General features: G+C 57.1%; 1 protein-coding gene across 1 annotated transcript; it reads right to left on the bottom strand.

The window, feature by feature from the left end:
• Positions 1 to 3288: 3288 nt before the first annotated feature.
• KIAA2013 lies at positions 3289 to 11596 on the bottom strand (the record flags this gene model as incomplete). Its single annotated transcript, XM_080691026.1, has 3 exons — positions 3289 to 3306; positions 5192 to 6045; positions 10564 to 11596. 3 exons carry the CDS (start codon positions 11594 to 11596, stop codon positions 3289 to 3291), a joined length of 1905 nt encoding a protein of 634 aa, XP_080547152.1.

The raw sequence follows: 11596 nt of genomic DNA on the forward strand, positions 1-11596 counted from the left end.
GACAAACATAATATATGTAAATGTAATTCAACAAGTAGTTGCCTGGCAACCTTGATGGGAAAAAAAAAAGCCCAAGAAGCTAGGGCCACCGCCTTCACGGAGCCAAGCTGGTGAGATGCCGAGCACGGGATGTGACCTCGTCCCTCTGTCCTCCCAGGACCAGAGGCCTGGCCTTCCAGGAGATGCTCAGTGGACATTTATTGACTCAAGTGACTCATTTGAACCTTTGGCCAAAGTCTAGGGCTAGACTGCCAGGGGAAGGGGTATCTGATTGCAATAGCGGCTTGGGGTGCGGCTGCTGGGCGGCCACCGCTCTGCTGTGGACCTCCTCAGCCCCGAGGCCTCCTTTCTGCAAGGACAGGTGGGTGGGTTGCTGTGGCAACCCCAACCCCTGCTGCTTCTGAGGCCCCTGGTAAGGAGGGCCCGGCACGCAGGGTGTCTGGCTCTGTTTTGAAAGGAGCCACCTTTTTGCAGCTGGAAGCCAGCTTCAGCAACCTAGTGAGACCCTGTTTTTAAAAAAAAAAAATTTTGGGGGGGGTGTCCTGGGGATTGAACCCAGGGGCATTCTACCTTTAAGCTACATCCCCAACCCATTTCATTTATTTATTTATTTATTTACTTACTTACTTATGTTTGTGGTACTGGCAATGGAACCCAGAGGCTTTCTACCTCAAGGCTACACTCTCAGGCCGATTTTTATATTTTATTTAGAAACAGGGTCTCCCTAAGTTGCTGAGAGCCTCACTAAGTAGCTGAGGCTGGCTGTAAACCTGCGCGATCCTCCTGTCTCAGCCTCCCAAGTACTGGGATTACAAGCGTGACCACCATGCCCGGCTCTTTTTATTTATTTCTTTTTTTGTGGTACTGGGGATGGAACCCAGGGCATTCCACCTCCAAGCTACACCCCTAGCCATATATATAATTTGTGTGTGTGTGTGTGTGTGTGTGTGTGTGTGTGTGTGTGTGTGTGTTATTTTGCAGGTCTGGGGATGAAACCCAGGGACATTTGACCTCCGAGCTACAGCACCAGCCCTATTTTTTTATTCTTTAATTTGAAACAGGGTCTCACTGAGTTGCAGCGGGCCTCACTAAGTAGCTGAGGCTGGCTGTGAACCGCGGTCCTCATGTCCCAGCCTCCCGCAGGCTGGGATTCCAAGGCTGCGCCAGCACGCCTGGGGATCTTAAGTTCCCGAGGCTCTCAGTGAGTTGTGGGGCTGCTCTGAGATCCTCCTGCCTCGGCCTCCTACATGCCAGGACTACAGGCGTGCGCCACCACACCCAGCCCTTTACTGCCTTCCCACACTCCTTCTACCTTAGCACCCGCCTCAGATATGAAGAGCAAGAAAAACGCAACTGTGGTGTGGACTCCTGCACCCAAATCCCCCAGCGCCCTTGCTCCCTGGCCAGCCCATTAGTCCTGAGTTGCCGGGGATTCACAGGTCTTCAAAAGTCACCCTGAGCACTTCTGACCATCCTCAACAGGACCACTGGAAAGGTCTGGAAAAGCCACAGGACACCGAGCTGGAACTCACTTATAAAATACCTCGGCCTCGCCGGGTGGGGGGGCGCACGCTTGTCATCCCAGCATTCAGGAGGCGGAGACCAGAGGATCGCGGTTCGCGGCCAGCCTCAGCTGCTTAGTGAGGCCCTCCGCAAGTGAGACTCTGTTTCAAAATAAAGAATAAAAAATAGGGTTGGGGGTGTAGCCCAGAGGTAGAATGCCCCTGGATCCCTAGTACCGCAAAAACAATAAGTAAATAAATAAATGAACTGATTAAATAAAAGCCGGATGTGGTGGTTCATGCTTGTAATCCCGGTACCACACAAAATAAATAATTCCCAACACATACGGCCAGCTCTTATGGAGAGCTGTAACCCACATGGAGCAGTGTGTTGAAATGGAGGCGTTCTTTTACCAGGTGCTTCTCAGGGACTGGCTCACCTCCGTGGGAGCCTAGGACACCAGGTTCCTGGTGGGCAGGGAGCCGAGCCGCCCAGTGTGACTGTCTAGCAGCTCCTAGCTTCACGGGACAACTGGCAGGTGCGCAGTCACACGGCAAAGGTCACGCCGAATCAGCACCCTGACGTTCCCAGGGCCTGATCCAGGCCATCCCGCCCCGGGGCACGCCTGGCGGGAAATGGCATATCTGCCCGCCACACCAACCAGGAGAGGGAGGGCGGCGGGCAGAAGCCACCGGGGCATCAGCCACTATGGTAAAGCCCAACACGCGTTTACCTCACAGCCGTGTGCTGGGGTCAAGCTCGCAGCTCCTGCATGCAGCCCGCCTCTGGGAACCCCGAGAGACAGCCCAAACCTCGAGGACGGCCCCCACAGGGCCTGGCCACCGCAGGCTCGTCCCTCCTTCCACAGCGGAGGCCCTGATCTTGGCTTCTGCCAGCTGAAGGTCCACTCAGGGAGTCCCTGTGGCCATGCTATAGCTGGAGAACCCGGTGCTGCAGCGCAGGGCCCTCCAGCACAGGCCGAGGGAAGGGACTCGGGAGACGGCGAACCCCAACCAGTCCAGGCCTGGCCACCCCGCAACGCCAGGCGAGGAGGTGCCCTCTGAAGAGAGGCCAGGGCTGTTGCGGCCTGGCTGGTGAGGCCGGCGCCTGCTCCCGACTGCCAGATGTGCCGGGTGCCTCCGCGGCTGCAAGCACACACAGCCTGGGCATGAAGTGCGAGAGATCTTTATTTAAAAACAGAACAAAAAGCTTTGGTATTTCAAAATCCAACAATCATCAGTTGCTAGAAGTTAAACACCTCCCCCAAAGCCTGAAAGTACAAAACCACAGAGCCCCACAGGCTCAGGATACAGAGCCCGAGGTGACAGACCGCGCCTGCGGGCGGCACAGCCACCCGGCCCGGCCCGGCCAGGAGGGCGGCTCGGCCCCCAGACCCACCGTGGCCATCTAGAACAATCGCAACAAAAATAAATTAGAAATTCATTCAAGAGAGAACACACTAAATCAGGAAAAGAACACAATTTTTCCTAAACAAGAGTCTTTTCAGAAGAGACCTAGTTCCTGGGACAGAAGAAAGGGGCGTGGAAGCAGTGAGTCCATTTCAAGTGCTTTCCGTTCAGGTTCATTTTATTGAGCGAGAGGAGGCTTACACGTCCACGGCCCTCCCTCCCCCCAGCTCGCTCTCCCTGGCACTCCCGATCCACAGGGCTTCTGCGTCACTGCCCACAAGGCACAGAGGGCGGGTGCTTCCGAGGGCCTCGGTGGTGGCCGCTGCCGCGCTGGGCGTCTTGTGCAGATGGCGGCGGAGAGCGGCCTCGGGTCCACTCAGACACTGGGGTCTTCCTGTTCAACGGACAAGACAAGGGGTTACTGTCCCACCAGCCCACGGTCAGCTGCAGGCGCACTCAGGACGCTGGGCGGCGGGCACAGCCCTGGTGACACCCGCGGCCCGGGCCGGGCCTGAGCGGCTCCTGGCCTGGGGTCTGGCTGCCGTCACCAGGGACTCGCGTCCCTGCGCCCTGGCTGGGCGGAGCTCCTGGTCTGTGGGGACGCAGGTCAGTTCCTCGCAGGCGGCGAGGCTCATCTCTCTGACTGCGGGGACCTGAGGGCGCAGGCAAGGCGGAGAAGCCACCACCCAGAGCAGCCAGGAGGCGACAAGACCCTCATGAGGCGGACGTGGCGCCTGTCCACGTCAGTGGCCCAGACGCTGCCTGCACACTGCCTCGGACCTCGCTTTATCTGTTCCTCAAGCGTGACTCGCCCGGCCCTGCTTCCTTCCCAAGTCCTAGCCTTGGTAGGAAAGTAGAAAGCCTCTTTGGGCCAGGCGTGGTGGCGCACGCGTGCAATCCCCGCGCTTGGGAGGCGGAGACAGGAGGATCGAGCAGGTTCCAAGCCAGCTCTGCTGGCTTAAGAGACCCTGTTTCCAAATAAAAAAAGTATAAAAATAGGTCTAGGAGTGTAGCCCAGAAGTAGAAGGGCTTCCAGGAACCCCAGTACCACCAAAAAAAAGCCTCTTTGGACGAGCCGGCCTTCACCTGCCTGGGGCCTGGGACCCGTGACTACGGGAGCACAGGCCCTGAGCCTGGCACCCCTGCATCAGCACAGAGGAGACGGGAGGGGGGAGAAGGGTAGGGGGGCAGCGACGGGCCCCACCAGCGTGACCCCCAAGGCCACCCCAGAGGACAGTCCTGCATCAGTGGGGTCAAAGTCAGGGGGCACAGACGTTTCAGGAAACAGAGAGGCCCGGAGCGCCCGAGGCAGAGGGGCACGAAGATAGGCTTGCGGCAGGTCAGGCAGAGGCCCAGGCCGACCGAGGTGCTGCTATTTTATTCATTTATTTTGGTACTGAGGATTGAACCCCGAGGTGTTCTACTTCCAGGATACTGGGGATGGAACCCAGGGGCATTCTTCCTCCAAGCAATACCCCCAGACCTATTATTTATTTATTTATTTATTTATTTATTTATTGGTACTGGGGGTGGAACCTGGGGCTTTCTACCTCCGGGCTATATTCCCAGACCTATTTTTTATACTTTATTTGGAAACAGCGTCTCACTAAGTTGCTGAAAGCCTCACTAAGTAGCTGAGGCTGGCTTTGAACCCGTGCGATCCTCCCGTCTCAGCCTCCCAAGCGTGCGCCACCAAGCCAGGTTTTATTCTTTTTTTTTTTTTTTTGCGGGTCTGGGGATGGAACCCAGGGGCATTCTACCTCCGAGCTACAACCCCTGTCCTATTTTTTCTGTATTTTGAATCTAGGTCTCACTGAGTTGCAGAGGGCCTCACTAAGTAGCTGAGGCTGTCCGCGAACTGTGATCCTCCGGTCTCAGCCTCCAGAAAGCTGGGATTATAAGCGTGCGCCACCATGCCCGGCTTTATTCATTATTTTGAAACAGGGTCTCAGTGTGTTGTGAGCTTCTATTTTATTTTGAAACAGGGTCTGGCTAGGTTGCTGCGTCTCGCCAAGTTGCTGCGATGGTTTTGAAGCTGCGATCATCCTACCTCAGCCTCCCAGGTACCGTGCCTGGGGTGTGTTTACTGTTATGGGCGGAGGCCTGCAGGGTGGCCAGCAGCTCATCTGCTCCCCTCTGACGTCCACCGCCCTCCCTGCAGCGCCTCCCCTCAGAAGGCACTGCCCTCGCCTCTCAACACACTCTGGAGCTGCGGGGCCGTGGGAGTCGGCTGGGACATCCCCCCCCCAGGCTGCCCGGGGCTCTGAGGCGCGGCCTACCTTGCTCCTGAACAGGGGCTTGGCTCCGGGCCCGCAGTACTCGTTGTAGATGAGCTTGAAGAGGAAGAGGTGGAAGAGCGTGATGAGGGAGGCCACGCTGAACCAGAAGAGGAAGGGCAGGCCGGGGTCCTGCCGCGCCATGTGCTCGTCGTGGGCCAGGATGGCCTTGAGGTGCAGCGTGTGGCGCAGGTCCTGCAGGTGCGTGAGGTCGGTGGAGATGTAGAGCAGCGGCGTGATGGGCTGCGTCACCATGACCGAGAAGGTGTGGCCCCCGGGCACCGAGGTCAGCTCCACGGGCTCGTCCAGGCAGCCCGCCTCGCAGGCGTAGATCTTGACGGGCTCGCCGCGCGCCTCCACGGCCACGTGCAGGTAGGGCTTGCCCTCGGCGTCTGCCAGCACGGCCAGGTCGATGTGGTCGCCCTTGTAGTGGATGCCGTGCAGGGCGTAGCTGTTGTGAAGCACGTCGGGGTCGGCCTGGAACTGCAGGTGGTTCTCCGTGAACTGCAGCCCCCCGAAGCTGAGCACCATGCCCTGCAGGATGCCCGGGGCGCCCACCTGCACCAGCCCCTTGCAGCCACGCTTCTGCAGGGTCAGCCTCCACAGGTCCCACAGCTGCAGGACCTGCAGCACCGAGGACAGCCGGCTGGGCCACAGGTTCTCGGCGTGCATGGTGGCGTGGCCGCTGAAGCAGTGGTCCTCGTAGCTGAGCGTCGACTCCATCTGGTCGCGCTCCCCGTAGCTCAGGGCGGGGCTGAGCAGCGGGGCCGGCGAGCAGGAGACCATGTAGTACAGCGTGAGGTTCACGGTCAGGCCGGACGGGGTGTGGGTGTCCGTGATCTTCTTCATTTCCACCCCTGCAATACCACAAAGGTGAGTTAGGAAGGCAGGCCGGCGGGGCAGAGAGGAAACAGATCGGGGCGGTGCAAATGAAGTCTGATGGTGAAGGCGGAGGTCCTGAGCCCTCTGGCACGGGAGAAAGCTACCCTGCCTGTGTACCTGACCAGTTAGGCCCGAGGCCAGGGCCGGAGACCGAAAGTCCCACCCTAAGGCAGTGGTTCCCTGCCAGAGTTGATGGCTACGCACGCAGCAGCGCGCTTGTCATCCCAGCATCCAGGAGGCTGAGGCAGGAGGATCACGGTTTGTGGCCAACCTCAGCTACTTAGTGAGGCCCTGTTTCAAAATAAAGAATAAAACATTGGGCTGGGCGTGGTGGTGCACGCTTGCAATCCCCGCGCTTGGGAGGTGGAGACAGGAGGATTGCGCGGGTTCGCAGCCAGCCACGCTGGCTTAAGAGACCCTGTTTCCAAAAATAATTTTTAAAAAAAGTATAAAATAGGTCTGGGAGTGTAGCCCGGAGGTAGAAGGGCCTCCAGGAACCCCAGTACCACCAAAAATAAAAAAAATAAAAAATATTGGGCTAGGAGTATAGCTCAGAGGTAGAATGTCCCTGGGTTCCATCCCCAGTACCACAAACAAACAAACCACCATCATGGCATGTCTGACACCATATCCCCTGGATTTTTCAGGCGAGTTTCACTTCAACCTGCCTCATCGTCCACAGCACTGCCGCACAGGACTTTACACCGACCCTGTGTCCCGGCCCCGCGCCAGGCACTGTCCTCAGGCCCTGGCCACTTTCTTTCTGTCCCTCTCCAGTCTTCATGGCTTCATTTTTTTTTGGGGGGGGGTACTGTTGAGGATTAAACCCAGGGACTCACACAAGCGAGGCAAGCGCTCCACACTGGCTACATCCCCAGCCCATCTTTACTTTATTTTGAGGCAAATCTCCTTGAGTTGCCTCAGCTAGTCTTGAGCATGTCATCTTCCTGCCTCAGCCTCTCAGGTAGCTGGGATTGCAGACATGCACACCATGCTCAGCTTAGTCTTGTGGTTTTATTTTATTTCGTGGTGCTTGAACCCAGGACATTCTACCACTAAGCTACACCCCTGGCCCTAATTTTAATTTTTTACTTAAAAACAAGGTCTGAGCTTGTAATCCCAGCATTTGGGAGGCTGAGACCAGAGAATCACAGCTTGCGGACAGCCTCAGCTACCTAGTGAGGCCCTCTGTTTCAAAATAAAGAATAAAAAATAGGGCAGTGAGTGTAGCTCAGAGGGCAAATGCCCCTGGGTTCCATCCCCAAGCCTGCCAAAAACAAAAAAACAAAAAAATAAGGTCTCGCTAAGTAGCTGAGGCTGGCTTTGAACCTAATTCTCCTGGCTCTGCCTCCCAAGTACTGGGACTACAGGCGTGCACCACCACGCCCAATTTAGTCCTGTGTTTTTTTTTTGTTTTTTTGTTTGTTTGTTTGTTTTTGTGGTACTGGGGGTGGAACCCAGAGGCTTTCTACCTCCAGGCTATACTCCCAGACCTTTTTTATATTTTATTTGGAAACAGGGTCTCACTAAGTTGCTGAGAGCCTTACTAAGTAGCTGAGGCTGGCTTCGAACCCGTGGGATCCTCCTGTCTCCGCCTCCCAAGCGCGGGGATGACAAGCGTGCACCCCCACGCCCGGCTAGTCCTGTGGTTTTAAATGACATCTCCTGGATGTGTACGGATTCAGGTATCGTAACTATACATGCACTGGGTATCTTGCAAATAGGAATGAATTCTGGACTCAAACAGCCAACCGCATGAGTGCCTCCACCTTCACACCTTTGATCTCTTTCAGCTCAGTCTTCCCCAAGTTGTCTCCAAGCAACTGGCTCAGGTCCCCGAGTTCAGGACTCAAGCTCCGTGTCTCACTCCCCACAGCGAATCCACATCCCAGGAGCTCACCTCCAAAAGTATCAGAACTACCCACTTGTCTCCACAGTCGCCAGCCCGGTCCTGGCTACCTGGGCTCCTGCAAAGCCCTTCCAGCCGGTCTCCACGCACCTGCCATTTGCCCCAGGTGCTAACTGAGCGCACCCATCCCTCTTGGAACAAAGCTCGCCGAGCTTGCCAGGGTCCTCAAGGCCACTGGCCGCAGGGACTCTCCAGCCTGAACCCACTCCTCCCTGATCACGTGTCCAGCTGCTTCTGGCCACTCCCTGCACAGCTAAGTGTCCTCTCCTAAGAGGGCACCCCTGATGGCGAGCCAGCCCCCCAACCCTGCTCACCCTGTCACTTTTTTTGGTACTGGGGTTGGAATCCAGGGGCACTCTACCTCAGAGCCACAATCCCAGCCTTATTATTATTATTATTATTATTATTAGTTTGAAACAGGGTCTTGCTAGGTTGCTGAAACCGGCCTCACATCTGTCTCCCATGTACTGGGATTACAGGTGTGTGCCCCCAAGCCTGGCTCTCCGTACTTTAAAATTTTTTGCGGTACTGGGGGTGGAACCCAGGGGCATTCTACCTCCGAGCCACACCCCCCAGCCCTATTTTTCATTCTTTTATTTTGAAACAGGGTCGCACTGAGTTGCGGAGGGCCTCGCTAAGTAGCTGAGGCTGTTCACGAACCGCGACCCTCCTGTCTCAGCCTCCCGAATGCTGCGATGACAAGCGTGCGCCACCACGCCCGGCTTTTCCATACCACTTTGACTCTTCTCCAGCGTACTTTTTATTCTGAACGGTGACTGAGTGACTGTGGTACTGGGGCTTGAACCCAGAGGCATTCTCCCCGAGTTCCACTCCCAGCCCTTCCTTTGGTCTGGCCTCCTAGGCTGCTGGGAGTCTTCCACATCGCCGCAGCTGTCCTGTCTGTCTCTCGGCACCACACCCGGCTAGGTGTGCCATTTACACGTTCACTTTTCTGACGTCTGTCTTCCACTCAGCCAGGCTTACACAAGTGCCAGGACAACAGGAATCCAGCTTTGCGCTCTTGCTTCCCCCACGCACAGAACCGGCCCTGGCAGGAGCACCAGTAACGACCTGTTCAGTGAACTAAACTCTCTCTGGGCAAATGAGCGGAAGAGCTCAGACACCCGGAACCCTGGAAACCAAAACCCCTCTCTCATGAAGAGGACTTCAACAGACGTTTTCATTTTGGCATGAGGATTTCAACCTGCCCTAAGAAGTCAGTGACCTCCCTGTGAGGCAGCCGCCGCCACAGCGGCTGGGCACCTGTCACCTCGAGGGTCACACAGAGAAACCCGGCTTGCCCCAGCACACCGGGGCGGCCAGGCAGAGAGGGTCTGCCGGTTCCATTTTTTTTCTTTTTTTTTTGCAGTACTGGGGATTGAACCCAGAGGCATTCTATCTCTGAATTATTTGCCCAGACCTATCTTTTAGTCTTTATTTTGAAACAGGGCCTCACTAAATTGTAAAGGACCTCACTATGTAGCTGAGGCTGGCTGCGAACCTCCGCTCCTCCTGTCTCAGCCTCCCAAGTACAGGGATTACAAGCTTGCGCCACCACGCCCGGCTCTGGCTCGCTCTTTTATGATCTGACCCTGAAACATTCCATCCGCTTACCTCAGGCCTCACCTGTAAGAGCAAGTAACAGTAAGGTATGACCTTTACACTCAAATTTTCGTTTTAATCTCATAAAAGCCCTCTGAGGTATGTGTTACTGTTATTGAATACAAGCCCAGAGGACGAAACCATTCATCGAAGGTCACACGGCTACTAAACATCTGAATAGAAATGAGCTGCACACCCCCCTCCATCAAATGGCAAGCCCAAAGTTTTTTTTGTGTGTGTGGTACTGGAGGTTGAACCCAGGATCAGTTTACCTCTAAGCTAGACCCCCAGCCCTATTTTATTTTGGGGGGATACTAGGGATTGAATTTGGGGATGTTCTACCTCTGAGCCACCCCTACCCCTAGTCCTTTAGAGACAAGGTCTCCCAAGTTACAGATATTCTCACTACATTGCGGGGGCTGTCCTCAAATCTGTGATCCTCCTTTCTCAGCCTCCCAAGTACTGGGATTACAGGAGCGCACCACTGTGCCCAGCTCCCAGCCCTACTTTATTTAATAATTTTTTTTGTGTGTGTGTGTGTAACACTGAGAATTGAACCCAGGGGTGTTATACCTCTGAGTTCTTTCTTTCTTTCTTTTTTTCTTTTTTGCAGTACTGGGGATGAAACCCAGGGCATTCTACCTCCGACCTACCCCAGCCCTATTTTTTATTCTTTATTTTGAAACAGGGTCTCACTAAGTAGCTGAAGCTGGCTGTGGACCTGCGATCCTCCTGTCCCAATCTCCCAAGTACTGGGATTACAAGCATGGGCCGTGGTCCACGCCTCACCCTTATTTCACTTTTTATTTTGAAACAGAGTCTCACTAAGTGGCTGAGGCTGGGCGATCCTCCTGTCTCAGTTTCTCAAGTACTGGGATTACAGGCGTGCGCCACCAACACTCAGCTAAAGGAGGGACATCTCAAGGGTGAGCGTGCCCCCGTGTATAGTGTGCGTGTGCACCACGCCCTTGTCGGGCCTCACCTGGGCTGAACAGCTGGGCCCAGAGGTGCTGGTGGTCCTGAAGCAGGTCCGCCGCCGGCATATCCAAGAGTTCCAGCATTTCTTTCCGGGCCAAGTCCTGGAAGACCTTGAGCTCCTTGGCTCCTTTGCTTTTGAGCACCTGGAGGCTGATGAGGCCCGAGATGTGCACCACCCACAGCACGGTCTCGTCCAGCTGAGTCTTGGGAGCCACCTGGAGCCGGTTCACTAGTTTCTTGGCCGCCACCACCACCAAGTGCACTGCCCCGGAGGGGACGGGAGCGGACCGGCCGGAGTAGAGGAGGAACTGGTGATCTCCCACCTTCTCCAGGGTACTGGTAAAGGACTTGGGGACGGGGCCCGTCGTGGGCCCCACCGTCTCCAGCGCGGCCACGCGCTCTGTGGGGTTTTTGAGCTGGATACGCTGCAGGTAGACGTGGGGTCGGCCCCGGTGCGCCAGAAAGTCCTCCTGCAGCTGCACGCAGTCACGGCCGGACCCCGTGGCCTGGCCCGAGCCCGGCGCGGGCCCGGGGCCGGCGGCGGCAGGGCCGGAGCCCGGGGGCCCGAGCTGCAGGCAGCGCACCCGGCGCAGCAGCCCCTCCCGCAGCAGCAGCACGGCCTCTCCGGCGTCCGCCAGCACGTTCAGCGGGCGCAGCTGCACGAAGGGCGCGAAGTCCGACGTCACGGCGGGCTCCCGCTCCCCGGGGGTCACCCACAGCCGGTTGGCAGTCACGTCCAGGGCCAGGAAGCCGTTGGCCACCAGGGCCGGCACGCCGGGGCCCAGCGGCACCGCCTCGCCGCGCTCCCGCAGGCCGCGCCAGGCGCGCGTGGCCGCCTCCAGGCAGGCGGAGGGCTCGGCGGCGCCCGGCCGGCCGCGGGCCCAGGGCGGCAGGTGCAGGCCGCCCGCCGCCCGCCGCGCCCCGGAGCCCGCGAACCACAGCAGCAGCAGCAGGAGGCCGAGCAGGCCGAGGAGGCGGCGGGCCCAGCTGCTCGACAGCAGCCCCGGCAGCCCCTTCAGCCGCTGCTGCAGCCACAT

This window comes from Muscardinus avellanarius (genome assembly GCF_963383645.1).
Source record: "Muscardinus avellanarius genome assembly, chromosome: 3".
Taxonomy (NCBI): Eukaryota; Metazoa; Chordata; class Mammalia; order Rodentia; family Gliridae; genus Muscardinus; species Muscardinus avellanarius.